Source organism: Vespula vulgaris, chromosome 5, assembly GCF_905475345.1.
Source record: "Vespula vulgaris chromosome 5, iyVesVulg1.1, whole genome shotgun sequence".
NCBI lineage: Eukaryota > Metazoa > Arthropoda > Insecta > Hymenoptera > Vespidae > Vespula > Vespula vulgaris.
Window position 1 is genome coordinate 9,046,279 of NC_066590.1, and position 16,843 is coordinate 9,063,121.

The 16,843-nt window shown below is 26.1% G+C and overlaps 4 protein-coding genes across 10 annotated transcripts; 3 read left to right on the forward strand and 1 right to left on the reverse strand.

The window, feature by feature from the left end:
- Positions 1-543: 543 nt before the first annotated feature.
- Positions 544-2,669, forward strand: LOC127064017 (uncharacterized protein MAL13P1.304-like). Its single transcript, XM_050994480.1, has 4 exons — positions 544-1,053; positions 1,260-1,433; positions 1,544-2,287; positions 2,373-2,669. The coding sequence occupies exons 1-4, from the start codon at positions 865-867 to the stop codon at positions 2,568-2,570; spliced, it is 1,305 nt and encodes a 434-aa protein (XP_050850437.1). The 5' UTR covers positions 544-864; the 3' UTR covers positions 2,571-2,669.
- On the reverse strand, positions 2,239-4,583 carry LOC127064018 (uncharacterized). Of its 2 annotated transcripts, none has more exons than XM_050994481.1 (5): positions 4,321-4,583; positions 3,761-3,951; positions 3,486-3,653; positions 2,901-3,404; positions 2,239-2,793 (listed from the first exon to the last, which is right to left on the reverse strand). In XM_050994481.1, exons 1-5 carry the CDS (start codon positions 4,423-4,425, stop codon positions 2,658-2,660), a joined length of 1,104 nt encoding a protein of 367 aa, XP_050850438.1. In that variant the 5' UTR covers positions 4,426-4,583; the 3' UTR covers positions 2,239-2,657. The 2 variants fall into 2 exon arrangements, with proteins under 2 accessions (XP_050850438.1, XP_050850439.1); XM_050994482.1 differs by having other exon boundaries at positions 4,308-4,479.
- Positions 4,584-4,761: 178 nt separating this feature from the next.
- LOC127064015 (kelch-like protein diablo) lies at positions 4,762-11,168 on the forward strand. 2 transcript variants are annotated; one of them, XM_050994475.1, is made up of 6 exons: positions 4,762-5,365; positions 5,561-5,941; positions 6,063-6,378; positions 6,487-7,184; positions 7,350-7,692; positions 7,794-11,168. In XM_050994475.1, the coding sequence occupies exons 2-6, from the start codon at positions 5,625-5,627 to the stop codon at positions 7,983-7,985; spliced, it is 1,866 nt and encodes a 621-aa protein (XP_050850432.1). In that variant the 5' UTR covers positions 4,762-5,365; positions 5,561-5,624; the 3' UTR covers positions 7,986-11,168. The 2 variants fall into 2 exon arrangements, with proteins under 2 accessions (XP_050850432.1, XP_050850431.1); XM_050994474.1 differs by having other exon boundaries at positions 4,763-5,026.
- Positions 11,169-12,430: 1,262 nt separating this feature from the next.
- Positions 12,431-16,830, forward strand: LOC127064093 (E3 SUMO-protein ligase PIAS1). Of its 5 annotated transcripts, none has more exons than XM_050994643.1 (9): positions 12,431-12,673; positions 13,543-13,709; positions 14,151-14,249; positions 14,328-14,472; positions 14,547-14,825; positions 14,917-15,018; positions 15,170-15,410; positions 15,498-15,914; positions 15,990-16,830. In XM_050994643.1, exons 1-9 carry the CDS (start codon positions 12,551-12,553, stop codon positions 16,202-16,204), a joined length of 1,788 nt encoding a protein of 595 aa, XP_050850600.1. In that variant the 5' UTR covers positions 12,431-12,550; the 3' UTR covers positions 16,205-16,830. The 5 variants fall into 5 exon arrangements, with proteins under 5 accessions (XP_050850600.1, XP_050850603.1, XP_050850599.1 ...); XM_050994642.1 differs by having other exon boundaries at positions 12,433-12,673; positions 14,547-14,831; XM_050994644.1 differs by lacking the exon at positions 12,431-12,673 and adding an exon at positions 12,707-12,918 and having other exon boundaries at positions 14,547-14,831.
- The last annotated feature ends 13 nt before the right edge of the window (positions 16,831-16,843 follow it).

Below are 16,843 nucleotides of genomic sequence, written 5' to 3' on the forward strand. Positions count from 1 at the left end.
TAAGAGAATCAAATAATAAAATACAAGTTATGTAAGATGATTTGTTAAAGTTTTAGAATTTTGTAATAAGTATGTTCAGATAATTACTCCAAAATAATCGAGAAAATTTAATGAGAAATATAAGTAAATTTACAAAAATGAAAATTCAGAATTATTCATTATTTATAATTAATTCAAATCTATTCTTAAATTAAGACTAACATAGTGCTCCTTGGCACTTTAATAATTATTTAGATATTTCTTTTGATAGATACTAGATCGATACATGGCAGATGGAACACTCGAGAAAACTATATCCAATAATGTTAATAATATTAAAAAATAATCGTTTCTTTGTACAAAATTTACTTATAGAAAATTTTTTGTAGATTCAAAATAATAATATAGTGTTCATAAAGAACCGAAGCATAAAACATTATTTTCTCTGAAAGCCAGTCTTTTATTAAACCTAATTATGCATAATATATTATATACGTCAGTACAGATACATAAACAATAAACACATAAAATTCAACATTAAAATTTCTATTTTTACTACGTAAAAATTTTATTGCGTAAAAACGAGATTATCTACGCTCTCAAATTCAAATACATATATTTTTTAATATAATTTTTAGTTTTGTGTATTGGTATTCCATTTGAATCTTAACCAATCAATTTTGAATGCTTACTTCGCGTTTGACCAATGACAGAATAGTAGTAACCATAATTCTTCTTTTATACTGTCGTATTATAACTCTATATGTAGAGAAACGCCGGGCAAATTGACTGTTGGTATTGGAAAGCAACAGAAACCGTTAAAGCTCGAATTTTTGTAATTATCTGAATACACTTGAATTTGAGAATTACGAAGATAGATCTGTGATGGGTAATTATACGAGTAAGTTTCTTTCTCATGATAGTGTAGAAGAAAATAATACAAATGTGACTGAAACTGTGGAACAATTAAATGTTGTAAAAGAATGTAATTCAATTACTCCATCAACTACGCACAGAAAATTGATGATAGATCCTAGGTCAATTACTGCCGAGATATGTCGAACACCAATAAAGGTAAGATTTTTTAATTAGTACAATGTTCTTTTATAACTATATAATTTGTATAATTCAATTTATTTTAAAATATGATATAAATTAATTTTATACTTGCTGTCAGTTATTGATAATATTGTATTTTCGTATATAAATGTTCTTCATTATTTTATAATTATATAATAAAAGTAAATAGATAACAAAAATAATGAAACAAAAATTAATAGATACATTGTACACCATCTAAGAGTGCAAGGATGGGGGTTGATGTAATACCAAAACATATGCAGAGAAAACCATATTTAGAAACCAATTTTGATGCAACAATATCACCTCTAACATCAAACAAATATCTGGATCCAAGATCACCAAATATTGATCAACCAAGAACACCAATTTTGGTAAGTTATTTAGATTTGAATCATTATTATAATTAGTTCTTAACATTTTTTTCTTAACGAACATCTTATAAATATATATATTAAGATATATTAAATTTGTTATTACTTAGATTGAAAATTTTACAACTTGCGAAACACCAACTATTAAGTTGAAAAATAATGCAAAAATATGTAAATCAATGAATCTTACAAATTGTGCGAGTTTAGGATTTGATCCAAGATCTCCATCTACAGATTTTGATAGAACTCCGATTCTTATCCAAAAAACAACTAAATACTTAAAAACAGAATCCATAGAAAATTTAGAATTACATAATGAACCAAATGATCATCAAAAATTTTTGTATTGTGAAACAACATCATCTAATACACCCGAAATACTAGCTTTGGTTGATGAAACATGTGAAGCAATAAAATCTTTGCAATTAAATATTTCTGAAAACACAGATGAATTAGAATTACATGTAAGTGAAAATACTAATCATATTAGTAATAAAGATGATAACAATGATAATGTTTGTAGTGAGAAAAGCTCACAAAATGAAAATATCACAAGAATAAATACTATTAAAATATGGAGAGATTCAGTGTTATCAGAAAGTTTGGTGCAGTCTGAGATTAATGAATATAGTAATCAAGAAAATGATGAAGAAAAATTTTCATGTCCATCTAAAGAAGAAATTGAAGCTATATTTGATGATGATGTAATGAAAGGAAGTACACCGATACCTGAACAATCTAAAATTGAAGTTGAAAATAAAAATGTACAAGATACATTGGAGAACAGAAAGAAAATGAAAACAAATGGAAAAGCTTTCGTACCATATAATTCAAATATAAATGAAACATCAAAGGTATTATATACAAAGGTGTTATATACAAATATAAATAATATTTCTTATGGTAATAACATTAACTTAATTTTCTTTTTCTCTTTAGAAACGAACACCTCTCAGAAGTAGGTGTAATAATGCTCAATTAGATACAATATTGACTAAATCCCCTCAACATATGTTACAGAATAAAAATTTCAGTAATATGATACAACATGAAAATACACCACCACATAAGAGATCTTATGCAAAATCAAAATTTAAAGGAATTCAATGGGATGTGAATTCTACAGTTATTATTTAAATGATTATATGTAAATATAAAATAAGTTTTAATGTATTTTTATAAATGAAATTGTAAAACCTTTTGTACTATTTGCAGTTAATATATTTATGGTTCATATTTATTGTTGGTTAAGACAAGAAATTCTCTCTTTTCACACTTTTGTAAAGCTGATCGTATTTGAAATTTCATTGTTTGTATAGAACTTTGAAGATCTTGACTTGGTTTCACTAACTGTTTAATACTGAAAAATTAATATTTAATTAATATTATTATTTTAAGCAATATAAATTTGTAAATAAATTTCTCTTTGTCAACGTAAAAATAAATTACATTTAACAAATATAATACCTTGAATCTTTTATAATGATTCGTTTCTTAATAGCATTATTATTGGTTATTTTTTTAACAACAATAGTATTTTTTTCTTCCTTATTTGTGTTATTAGATATTGTGTTATCTTTAATATGTTTATCTTTATTATCGCATTTTAGAATAGTACTAGTATCTATGATTGATGGTCTAATGACTTTAACTTTGATATTATCTCTAATAGACCGTCCTTTGTAATTTTTTCTTTTTTTACATTTATCATGATTTTTTATTTCTGCTAATGAATGTCCTGCATCACTTATGTTTCCAGTATTTATTATTTTAGATTGAATTGGTAATACAGTTGTTGCAGTTGAAGTTTTAGTACTTTGAATATTTCTTCTTTCTATTGCTACATTAGATTCATGATTTAATTGTTGATCATTATTAAAAAACGGTTCATTGTAAATAGCTTGATAATCAGTTTGGTTAAACTGGTCTGTAGACAGTAAGGTTTTTGTTTGTTCTCCTTGAGATAATTTCCTAATATTATAGATAAATATATTTTTATGAAATATTAATACATGATAAATAATTTGACTATGATTATTATTTTATACATACCTATCATATGCAAAATCTTGTTTATTACGTTTTAATCGTACAGACACATCTTTATGACGTTGCATAAGTTTTGCTCTTGTTTCTGATACAGATTCCAATTCAGGAGCATAAAAAACATGTAGAATACCACCATAAAAATTCTTCCCATCAAGAAAATGCTTTGCTATTCTGCACAATATATTGTAAATAACGTTGAGAGTTCTGTTAGTGCTATGCATAAATACAGATTAGATAATTTAAGAAATTAAACATAATTATATTTTCTAAGTATAAACCTTGCACTTCGTATATCTTCATAATGTACATGGTATGCTTCTGTAAATTCTTCTGAAGGATAATTAGAAACTACATGAACTTTTTTTACAGCTCCATAAGGAAAGATAAGTTTTTTTACTTCTTGTTTTAATTGCAATTGTGGTACATCACAAATCATCAAATGTTGTGATTCATCATTAATCGTATATATCTGTTAAGTGGAGGTGGCGCATTAGAGAAAATATATGTAAAATGAAAAAAAAATAATTATAATATATATATATATATTACTTTATTTAAAAGTACATATAATATATATATATCACTTTATTTAAAATATGCATAATCTTGCACACACATACGCACGCACATATACATATATATTCAAGATCATTTAAAAAAACAAAACCGTATATTAACTAAAATAATTAATGAAATATTTTTTCTAACATGTTTGCAATAGAACTTTCAAAAATATTAATATAACAAAAATATATAACTATAAAATAGAGTTAACATAACCTAAATGTCCGCAACGCACATTTACATAGTATAGTAAAAGGATACATGACGAGGCTACCTTAACTGCAGTCAACTTTTTCCCTTGTCGATAAGGTGGTCGTGTTTGACATAATTTCTGTTGTAAATGATGAGAGAGTTGTGTTATAGCAGGTTCGTTAGACATAGTTTTGTTATTGTCAACCGTATTATCAGCCAGCTCTTACAGTATAAACAATACTATGCTTCGTTCATACATGCATATAATAATCAATCGAAATGGTTCAAGTATTATTCATGGAATGATTTATATATTATAACTATTTATATATATATATTATTTATTAAAAAAATTATGTTTATTAATTATTGTTATTGAAATATTAAAATTAATAAAACAAAATAATAAAATTGTAATGTTCTTTATTAGCCACATAAGAAAATTCCCTAGATTCCATACTGTAATTATAATCTAGGAATAATTTTTTCATGTATACAATGATCTATACAGCTGGATGGGACTGAATGTATGTATGCACAGTCCATGACGATCATGGTGTATACGAATGGTATCCACGAATCGTCAGATATTTGTTAAAATGAAAGTTTACCCGCGTCGAATACCGCGGTACGCGTTGTAGAATAATTTTTAACGTTTTCCTTATGACATTATCTTAACGTTTCATTAAAAAACAAATCGTTACATGACGAATTTTTTTCTGAAATAGTATAAACGAAGACTAACTGAAGAATTCTTTAATGTCAGTGGGCTTGAGAACGAACTGAAAGTAAATACACATTCTGTTGACCAGTCACTTTTACGTTGCGAATTTTAATTTTGTGAAACACATTTGTTTGTTTGCTATTCTGTTAAATCTTGCCAATCATTTTATACAAAAACAATAAAGTCAGATTCAAAGAGATGATATATAAAATTGGTTTTTAATTGATACAGATAACTAAAGTTGACAGTTGCTTGTTTCTATCTATAGAAGTGTTTTGTATATCTCAAAATTTCACAGATCTGTACAACTGCATGACTTCCAACTATTTAAGTTATAGATGTGATACTCGCAACTATTTTTTTGTAGAAAATTGTATTTACCTGATAATCGTAAATGTATTCAGTAAGTGTATAATACATTTTTTCAGTATTTCTTATTTTACTTGACTAGTTTCAAAACTAGTATATGTTTATTATTATTTATTTTTTAATTATTATGTCTTGTACAAAAATAATTACTGAATATCAAATGAATAAACTGTGATAAAATATGAGTACTGAATAGTTTTACTTTTCTAATATTAATTTCTATTTTTAGGTAAAGGTAGTATAGTAGAAGCAGAGCTGCTGCAGGTACTTTCGATACTTGTGGTGGTCGGTGAATGGTGTTGCAGATAGACTCGGTGTGGGGCTGGGCGTCACCCCCACTGCGCCTCCAGCTAGCTGGAGGGACCAGGGGTGCCTCAGGGAGAGCAGGGGCAAGTGTCCCATCCTCACAAAGGATGGGTGACATGGTTGTAGAACGTGCTACTTCTCCAGCACGTTTAAGTCATACATCGGAAAAACATCCCCGTGCTATGCTTACTGAACTCAATGTTCTTCGTCGTCATAGAGAATTATGTGACGTTGTTCTTAACATTGGTTCTAGGAAGATATTTGCACATAGAGTCATTCTTTCTGCTTGTAGTCCATATTTCAGGTAATTGTGTTTTTTATTTCAAATATTAAAAATAAGTAATAAAAAATAAGAAAGAATAAAGAAATAAATAAGTAACAAAAAATACAAAACATATGTTATATTTCTTTGAATATTACTACAGAGCTATGTTTACTGGAGAATTAGCAGAATCTCGTCAGACTGAAGTTACAATACGTGACATAGACGAATTGGCAATGGAATTACTCATTGAATTTTGCTATACTTCGCACATCATTGTCGAAGAAGCAAATGTCCAAACTCTCCTTCCAGCAGCGTGCCTTCTTCAGCTAGCAGAAATTCAAGATATATGCTGTGAATTTTTAAAACGACAATTGGATCCATCAAATTGTTTGGGTATAAGAGCTTTCGCAGATACTCATTCATGTCGAGAACTTTTACGTATTGCTGATAAATTTACTCAACATAATTTTCAAGAGGTAATTTTTGACAAATTTCAGTAAAATGATAAATGTTTGATAATATATTAAATATTTCAAATTGTTTAAATATTTCAACAGTATAATATTTTTTCTGTTTTTATGTAGGTAATGGAAAGTGAAGAATTTTTGTTATTACCTGTTGGACAATTAGTTGATATTATATCATCGGATGAATTAAATGTACGAACAGAAGAACAAGTTTTCAGTGCTGTAATGAATTGGGTTAAATATAATGTAACAGAAAGAAGGCAACACTTAGCACAAGTTTTACAGCATGTGCGGTTGCCACTTCTCAGTCCAAAATTTTTAGTAGGCACTGTAGGATCGGATTTATTAGTTCGTTCAGATGATGCATGTAGAGATTTAGTTGACGAAGCAAAGAATTACTTATTATTGCCACAAGAAAGACCATTGATGCAAGGACCCAGAACACGTCCTAGAAAGCCTACAAGAAGAGGAGAAGTATTATTTGCTGTTGGTGGTTGGTGTTCTGGTGATGCTATTGCAAGTGTCGAAAGATTTGATCCTAATACTGGAGATTGGAAAATGGTTGCACCAATGAGTAAACGAAGATGTGGTGTAGGAGTAGCAGTTTTAAATGAATTATTATATGCTGTTGGTGGACACGATGGACAAAGTTATTTAAATAGTATAGAAAGGTATGATCCTCAAACAAATCAATGGTCGTGTGATGTTGCACCTACAACGTCTTGTAGAACAAGTGTAGGTGTTGCTGTCTTGGACGGCTATCTTTATGCAGTAGGTGGTCAAGATGGAGTACAATGTCTTAATCATGTTGAAAGGTAAATGACTTTTTATTTTATTTACAATATTATACAATGCAAATATACTGCTATATTTAATTCATTAAATGATTTATTTAAATTAAGAAATAGGCGAAAGATTATTATTTGAAATACAAAAAACATTATATATTTATATAAAATATATATATGTATATATTTCAGGTATGATCCTAAAGAAAACAAATGGTCAAAAGTATCACCAATGACTACAAGAAGATTAGGAGTAGCTGTTGCCGTGCTTGGCGGTTATTTATATGCTATCGGCGGGTCCGATGGACAATCGCCTTTGAATACTGTAGAAAGATATGATCCTAGACACAACAAATGGTCTCAAGTATCCCCAATGTCTACAAGACGTAAACATTTAGGCTGTGCAGTATTTAATAATTTAATTTATGCTGTGGGAGGACGCGATGATTGTATGGAGCTATCCAGTGCAGAAAGATATAATCCTCACACAAATTCATGGAGTCCTATAGTAGCCATGACTTCAAGAAGAAGCGGAGTAAGTCTACTTGTGCATTTACTTTAAATGCATTTCATTTTAATGCATCAAGATCACCTTATTGTTTCAATTTTTTTTTATTGACCCACGTTTTGAAACAGGTTGGTTTAGCAGTAGTGAATGGTCAATTGTATGCAGTAGGTGGATTCGATGGAACAGCATATCTAAAAACAATTGAAGTATATGATCCAGAACAAAATCAGTGGAAACTATGTGGTTGTATGAATTATAGACGACTTGGTGGAGGTGTGGGAGTTATGCGAGCTCCACAAACTGAAAACTATATTTGGTAGCTCAGGCTACCCTCTTCAGCCCAAACGGCTGAAATGCCAGTGACTCCTCTTACGCCGGTAACTCCTGTTACACCTGTAACTCCCCCTGCTCCAATATCGGTTCCTATTGTTATAACTAATTCTAGAAAACGATACCGTCGTTCAATGAGCATTATATAAAAAGAAATTTGCATTTTACAAACAGATTTTGCCTTTCTGCCGATGAAGTCTATTTCTTAATGAAATATTTTCTATAAATATTTTGAATCATAATTTATATCAGGGACCGAAACTGATATCGAAAATGTTAGTATACATGTTTATTTGTATCAAAAAACCACATTCTATGATACTGTATTGTATCAAATTGTTATAATAATGAGTCCACTTATAGAAATCAAAGATGCCTCAAACAATATCAATATTAACACATGATGTAATAAGATTTAGAATTATATAATAGATTCATTGAAAATCGGTTCCTGATAGAGAATATTATTTTATTACTTATTCTAATTTAATTACTAATATATACATCATTATATGGACTTACTCTGCAGAGATTATCGGGATATTTTGGAAAAACATTTCTAAAATTTAAAACGGATCTATTTTGGAACAAAATGTTCAAAAATATTGAGATATTATTTTGTATTTCTAATTAATTGGTATCAATGTATTTCTTATATGAAGATTTATATTTCATTCTTACTTCTGCAATATAATCCAGTATTGCTTCTTATATTTGACTTTTTTCAATGTTGCTGTCATGCCAATTGTCAGTCCTTTATAATAGCAATAATTGTATATATATTGGATAAATTTGTTAATGCCAATAATCTGTGCATACTATAACAAATTTGATTATTTGAAGTGATATTTAATAGATTTTTTGCTTTTTAGTAGTTATTTTAAGAAACTACCAAAGTAAATGTATATTTCTTTTTCTCTCTTCTTTTTTTGTTCTTTTTTTCTTTTTCTTTTTTTATTTATGAGACTGATTGATCAATTTATGTAATTATCAAGTTGTTAAATTGATTTTTTGTCATAGTTACATCATTCATCATAATTTGATAAAAATGCTTAAACATTTGATGTTTACTTGAAATTTAATCATAACATGCAACTATCATTCTAAATATATAACTATCTTTATATTTTATTATTTTTATTTGTTGTATAATATCCAATCATACATATTGTGTATAGATTTACTATCTTTTATTTTTACATTAAAGTTATACTATCAGTTTTAAACACAATTTGTAATATAGATCCTTCAATTTAACAAATCAAAGATATCGAGTAGGAAAAAAACATTTTTAATTTAAATATTAAGTTTTATATTATTTACAATCAGTTACTGCCTTTTTCTTAGTTAATTGAATACAATATTACTTTATAAGTTTTCATATAAAATTGATTTGTATTTGGATATGTAATAAAACATACAAATTCCAGTCTTAGAGATAGTATTAAATTACTGATGTGCATTTAATTTATTTTACAAGAAATACTCAAGTTTTTTATTACGGATAAAGAAAGATATATCCAAACAATGGTAAAAACATGCACAATTTAATTTAATTATTTAATTGAATTATTTAATTGAATTATTAAGCTTCCATTTAATTATAAATAAAAAAATTAATCATTTATCTTTTTTAGATTACATTTCTATTATAGTAAATTTATTTATTAATAATTTTTTTTGTATATATAGATAAATATGCAAGGGAACTAAAACAATACATTTTAGAATAAACAATGCACATTTGAAGTGTGCTTAACACCTTTTATGTTATTAAGATTACAAAATGCAAAAAAATAATCATCAAGTCATGAGTTTCATTACACAAATATTATCAGACAGTACATTTTTTTAAAAACACGTTCTTGTTTTATTTTAAGTAGATAATGTATCACACAACACTTTAAAAACGTTGTATGAATTTCAAATGTATATAATAACAAAGACACCAAAATATATGCTCATAGAGCAATACAGTTTTCAAAAGTGAATATTTACATAGCTGTATTGATGGAATTCTTTTATCAATTTTCATAACATTCAGAAAATACAGAAAAGGCACTATAATAAATTCTTTTATTCTAAATGCATATAAAAGTACTATTAATGTACAAAATGGTGATAGGGATCATTAAGAAACAATTTCATATTGTAACTTATGTGATAATAATCTAATAAGAAACAGCAAATTTGGCTGAATATAAGCAATATTTTACTAATCATGACAAACGTTAATTGTTACTTTATTTATTTGAGTAAAAAATTTATAAAAAGAATTCGACTATTATATAAATAAATAATTAAATAAATAAACATATGAAAATATCAAAATTTTCTCTGGTTCTGTTACATATATGAGATTGTTGTGGAAAGCAGGATGCATGTCTAATATAAAAATATTGAAATAATATAATGTAGCATTTCTGATAAACCTATTGATATATATATATATATATATATTATTATATTATTCTCCATTAATTTTTTTTATATAACATTCTCTATGAACACATGAAAAACTGCCAGTCATAGCATATTTTTTAATTAGTTTGTAAATCAAAAAAATTCATTATATAGAATGTAAGTTGTATTCGCACGTGCATTGTTTGCTAACGTGCCTGATTGAGAACACACCAATACAATTCTGTTAACAGATTTATATATTTCAAATGGTACAAATTACTATAAAATAATAAAATTATAGCTATATATACCACAAAATGCTGTGTTTCTCCAAATTATAAATTGATAAATAGATATATTGTATGATAATCTGCAAAGATATATTTAGTATTTAATTAATAAATATAACAAATACTTTTTTTTGAAGGAAATGAATATAATTATGAATCAATATTTCATTAACTTATACTCATTCGTTAATTCTTTAATTTGTAAAATAATTTTATTACACATATTTATTTCTTCAATCATGTCAGAAATATATATTGAAAGTTATATCTTACATACAATTTGCAAAATAATGTTCACTAAGCAAGACTGGCCTAGGTTTAAGATTTTAAAAATATTAACATACATAAGACACACATATTTCCATTAGAACATTTATCAGTAATTACATGCATCAATTTGTTTATAGAAAAATATAGAATTTAAATTTATTGAAAGATGGTTTCATGAATAAACATGAAAATGTGAGAATGTTACAAAAATGTCAATTCTATTATAATCATTTTAATTGTCAATATCCTATCCTCTCCTATTATTATATAAAGTTATAAAAGTAACATCGTTTATTTTATTTTATAATTAAACAAATATTTGATGAATATAAATAATGCAATTAAAATATTGTTATTACTAAGGCATTGTTTTTTGTGTTTAATATTAATATGCTTAATATTTAATATATATATTATACGTAACATTCTAATACATTATTTTTAAATCTCTCTAATATTTTCTTAAATATATTTTACATTTCATGTAAAAAAAAAAAAAAAAAAAATTTTAATGATTTTTATTTACGCAACATAGTTGTATATGTTATATAATATTATGTGTATGTATAACTATTACAATCAATAATATTAGAGAATTGTAATATATAAGAAAATTCTAATGACAAAATAACATATAAATATAAATAACTCCAATTAGAATGAGAGGAAATGCTACCCAAAATAACAAAGTTAACAAAACGCATTTCTTAGGGATGTAAAAGAAACATAGATAGACAACTGCAGAATAAAATAAGTGTACAGTGTAAGCAACGCTATCTATATACAGTTTTTTTCTTTTTTCTTTTTTTTAATATCTATTTTATTTGTTGACCATCTTATTATTTTCATTTTATTTCAGTGTATATTTTTTGAAACTAAATGAAATTTAATAGTTGAGAACACTTTTAATATTTTACGCTTTAGCAACTTTAGACATAACGTTTTTACTATGAAGTTGTAATAATATTGATCATAAGAAAGTAATGTTATTTTAATATATTTATAATTATATTTAGATACTTTTGAAAATGAAATTTTTGTTTAAACAAGAATAAAATTTATAAATAATTAGATTTCAATTCATTTTTGAAATTGTGAAATATTTAGCTGATAAAATATTTAATTCCTTGTTCTTATCATTTTTATTATGAACATAATAACTCAAACAGTAAATAGAAGTATAAACTAATCACTTAATTTATTAAAATGCTATAAAACTGATATAACATTTTCTACAAATGTTCATTGATTACACATCTTGGCTGAATACATTTTTAAAAGGACTTATTAATTGAGGAGTAAAATCTGTAATTAATTCATATTTATTTAATATATTCATTTATATACCAAAAACTTTTCATACCAAGATCTGATAATTTCAAATTGAATTTATTTATGAACATTATAAATTACTATGAGAAGTATATCGTCATTTAATTTTTACCAGTTTCTACTGGTGTAACGAATGTAGATGGCAGAGTTACGCCATTTGAAGAAGGTTATTGTATTATATGAATTCAAGTTGGATAAACGAGGTGTGCGCAGCCATTGCAGGAAATCTTTACTCATTTTTGAACTAACATTTGTTTCAAATGCCGTTTATTTTGCCAATTTTTTTTAAGCTTTCAACCATAGCGATAGCACACGCTGTGTTGTTGTATCTTTTGGAAGATAAAGCCAATAAGAAGAAGATGGCGGAAACAGAAGAGTTAGAGGTAAGTAAAGTATTAAACAGTGAAAAGTTGTTCCAACACACTGGAATACAAGTCAATGATCTGCATCGCTGGGCTACTCATGTTGCCCTCTTGTAGTTTCAATTATTACTTTGATTGCATATTTTGTATACTCACACGAAGTATTGTTGGATAAAAAAATTAGTTTCTAGTCGCGTACTGTATTCGTAATATTGTAATTATTGTACAAATATGGTAGAATCAAACATTATTGATGGAAGGTAATTGTAAGTAATGGAAGTTAAATATTGAATATATTTTTGTTCATTACTGACAGCTAACCCAAAATTTCCACTTTTCAGAATGTAGTTTTATTGCAATCTATATATAAATTTATCATAGGCCTTAATTATTATATATTCACTGTTTTATGGTATTTTATTCTAATAATATTTGCTTATTAAAATTAAATGGTGTGTGATGTGTGTGCGTGCGTGCGTGTGTATATATATATAGTAGAATATAATAACATATTATATATATATGTATATACACAGATGGTGATAAGGATAAGAGTTTATAACCCATAAAATATATTTGGTGTTGCAAAAATTAATATACTATTGTAAAACTATAATATAATATTTTTAATAATAATCTTTTGTTATACATATTTCTTGCTTTTAATTTTCAATATTGCAAAGTTGTATAATATAAATAATTTATTCTTTACTTTTTTAATTTTTTAAAAATTAATTTCTACTTTTTCCGAATAAATATGATGTTATAATTTATTTAAAACTTAATAAGAATTATATTATTAAATCGTACAATGTCAAATATATTATTTTCTATTTCACATGAAAGTTTTGAAATGTAAACGCATGTACATGATTTGATTTTTATTACAGAATATGGTATTAAGTTTCCGAGTATCTGAGCTTCAAATGCTTTTGGGTTTTGCTGGTAGAAATAAGTCCGGCAGAAAAAACGAATTACAAACAAGAGCATTAGAATTATTACGTCTCAGATCACATCCGGTCCAGCTTAAAATACGAGAATTATACAAGACGATACAGTAAGTAAACATATATAAACATAAATAATATATTTCAATATCAATATCGATTTTATATTCTTTTGATGATTTAATTATTATTATTGATAGTACTTGAATTTGTTGTAAACTTTTCAAGTTATTATAAGAACATAAAAGTAAACTTTATTAAAGTAAAAATTAAAAATACTACTGGCAAATAACCCAAATATTACATTGTATTGTATGTTTTATCATTGCATAGTATGTTTTATTCTTTTTAAATAATTAGTGATTTATTCTTTCATAATATGAGGGAGATATGAGAAATTTATTGATATTAAATTAATAATAATTTTTTTTTAATTAATTATTCAAGTATAACAAATAGTGTACATGCGTTCATATATGTTTGATATAATTTAATTTATAAATATCATTATATATATATTAGAAAATATATAATTCTATTAATTTATATAGAGCTGATCAATTAGCAGCACATCAAATGTATGTTCAAACTGATGGAACTGGAGATACTCAAATTGATCAAAGTATGCATTCTAGAAGTTATTATACAAGGTAAATGCGTTAATTGTTCTCTTAAATAAAATATTTTAAATGTTATTAATGTAATGTACTTACATAAAATTCTTATAGACAAACTATCGGACAACAACAACAAACACAAAGTTCAGTTGCTTCTGAGAAAGAACTTCCACCTGCACATCAAGCATCTTTACCTAAAAATCCTAGAACTACTCCTGTATATCAGTCTGCAGGTTACACAAGTGTAGCACCACAAGTAAAATATTATTATATATATTATATATTATTTTATTATAATCTACATTAACTAATTTAAATTTAATATTTTAGAGAACAAATGCAACATACAATCCATATCCATACGCACCTAAAGTATTACCAGTACCATTACAAATACCGTCTGGGCAATATCCTGTTCATCCAGATGTCAAATTGAAAAAATTACCTTTTTTTGATTTATTAGCAGAATTATTGAAACCATCTAGTTTAATGCCACAAGGATCAGTAAGAGTACAAGAAAATACGTTTATGTTTCATTTAACACCACAACAGTCAACTGATATAGCTAGTTCTCGAGATTGTCGCGCAGGAAGCAAAATGGATTACATGGTACAGGTAAATTACTTTATTTCAAACATATATAAATTATTAACATCATATTAAATTTTTATTTTATTTTATTTTGGAATATAATATATAGGTACAGATGAGGTTTTGTTTACAAGAAACATCATGTGAACAAGAAGATTATTTTCCACCAAATATCGTTGTAAAAGTTAATGGAAAACTCTGTCAATTACCTGTAAGTAAAACTAAATTTTTTATTATTAAAACAATTTTGACAACTATTTAATTAATATATATAAATAATAATTAGCATTTATTAATAAATTATAATATTATTAAAAAAATATGATAACTAATAGATCTAATAATTAATTGTATCTATTTAGAATCCTATACCTACAAATAAACCTGGTGTAGAACCAAAAAGACCTCCTAGACCAGTAAATATTAGTCCTTTAATTAAATTGTCACCTACTGTGGGAAATCAAATTCATGTTTCTTGGTCATCCGACTATGGCAGACGATATGCAATCGCCGTGTATCTTGTAAGAAAACTTTCGAGTGCAGAATTATTAACAAGACTAAAGAATAGAGGTGTTAGACATTCTGATTACACCAGAGGGTTAAGTAAGTAAATATGTTATGAACCTATTCTCATACTAATATTTTTTCTTTATTGTATATTTTAATTTTCATATTTTTTATAATCTTTAGTAAAAGAAAAACTAAATGAAGACGCAGATAGTGAAATAGCTACTACATCACTCAGAGTATCGTTAGCTTGTCCTTTGGGAAAAATGAGAATGAATACACCATGTCGTGCATCAACATGCTCACATTTACAGTGTTTTGATGCATCTTTATTTTTACAAATGAATGAACGAAAACCAACTTGGAATTGCCCAGTATGTGATAAACCTGCTCTACATGACAATCTTGTTATTGATGGGTATTTTCAAGAAGTTCTAAATTCTAAGAAATTATTACCTGATGTTAATGAGATACAATTGCTTCAAGATGGTTCTTGGGAAAATTTAGTACTAAGAAAAGAGAAAGATAGGGATAAAACTGAAACAAAAGTGGCAACTAATTTACAAGATCGTAAAATAGATGTGGATACAGTAGAACTTGGTAAGATATGACAATAAATTATATGAAAGGTACAATATATCTTGTTTCATATATTATTTTTATATATTTATTTAGATGAAAGCAGTCCTACTATACCAGTATTAAAGGAGAAGAAACGTACAGTTGTCATTGATTTAATATCAGATAGCGATGAAGATGACGAAGATTCCGTACCAAGTCAAAGTACAAAAAAAAAAACTAGAAGTTCCACTCCTCCCAAAAAATCTCAAACAAGTTCTATAAGCAGTACAAGTGAATCACCAGATTTAATGATAATCGATCTAGAATGATTGTCTTTACAAAAAAAAATAATAGAAATTCAACATTCAATGAGGAATTTCTTTGCTCTCTGATGTGATCATCATCAACTTCACATATAATATGAAAAAAAAAGAAATATTCAAAACATTGTTTTTAGTATAATTTTAACTATAAAAGTATTCATTAATCAGATCCACATATTACTAAAATTATCACTTGTTTAAGCATTCCTTTACTTTATTACTTGGTGTACAATTTATTTCATTATAAAAACTCATTGCCGGACAACTTTATTATCATTTCTATATTCCAAATACTTAAAGGCTAAAAATATACTTTTTCACTGTAAAGCAGCGAAAAAAGTTGTATATTGTATAAAAAAATAAACTTATCTTTCTATAAGCGAAAATTTTCTTTAGTGGGATATAAAATTCTATTAAAATAATGTATAACATGTAAACTATTTATTTGCATCGAAAGCAAGCAGTGTATGTAATACATATACGCAAACTTATTTCATTATTTACGTACATCGTCGTATACATGCAAATTCGTATTTATATCTGTTTTTCATCTATTAATTACTAATAAAGATTTACAATTGTATATTTTAATATTGTAAACCTTTCTCTAATAAATGTATGGTTTTATCATAGGTAATTAAATTA

What these genes read in the sequence shown, in the direction of transcription:
- LOC127064017 (XM_050994480.1), top strand. Translation starts at nt 865, where the DNA reads ATGGGTAATTATACGAGTAAGTTTCTTTCTCATGATAGTGTAGAAGAA. An exon ending in TATGTCGAACACCAATAAAG is followed by an intron (nt 1,054 to 1,259) that starts GTAAGATTTTTT and finishes AAAAATTAATAG; the next exon opens with ATACATTGTACACCATCTAA. An exon ending in AACCAAGAACACCAATTTTG is followed by an intron (nt 1,434 to 1,543) that starts GTAAGTTATTTA and finishes GTTATTACTTAG; the next exon opens with ATTGAAAATTTTACAACTTG.
- LOC127064018 (XM_050994481.1), bottom strand. Translation starts at nt 4,425, where the DNA reads ATGTCTAACGAACCTGCTATAACACAACTCTCTCATCATTTACAACAG. An exon ending in AAAAGTTGACTGCAGTTAAG is followed by an intron (nt 3,952 to 4,320) that starts GTAGCCTCGTCA and finishes TCCACTTAACAG; the next exon opens with ATATATACGATTAATGATGA. An exon ending in ATCATTATAAAAGATTCAAG is followed by an intron (nt 2,794 to 2,900) that starts GTATTATATTTG and finishes TTAATTTTTCAG; the next exon opens with TATTAAACAGTTAGTGAAAC.
- LOC127064015 (XM_050994475.1), top strand. Translation starts at nt 5,625, where the DNA reads ATGGTGTTGCAGATAGACTCGGTGTGGGGCTGGGCGTCACCCCCACTG. An exon ending in CTCAACATAATTTTCAAGAG is followed by an intron (nt 6,379 to 6,486) that starts GTAATTTTTGAC and finishes GTTTTTATGTAG; the next exon opens with GTAATGGAAAGTGAAGAATT. An exon ending in TGACTTCAAGAAGAAGCGGA is followed by an intron (nt 7,693 to 7,793) that starts GTAAGTCTACTT and finishes GTTTTGAAACAG; the next exon opens with GTTGGTTTAGCAGTAGTGAA.
- LOC127064093 (XM_050994642.1), top strand. Translation starts at nt 12,551, where the DNA reads ATGCCGTTTATTTTGCCAATTTTTTTTAAGCTTTCAACCATAGCGATA. An exon ending in ACACAAGTGTAGCACCACAA is followed by an intron (nt 14,473 to 14,546) that starts GTAAAATATTAT and finishes TTAATATTTTAG; the next exon opens with AGAACAAATGCAACATACAA. An exon ending in GAAAACTCTGTCAATTACCT is followed by an intron (nt 15,019 to 15,169) that starts GTAAGTAAAACT and finishes GTATCTATTTAG; the next exon opens with AATCCTATACCTACAAATAA.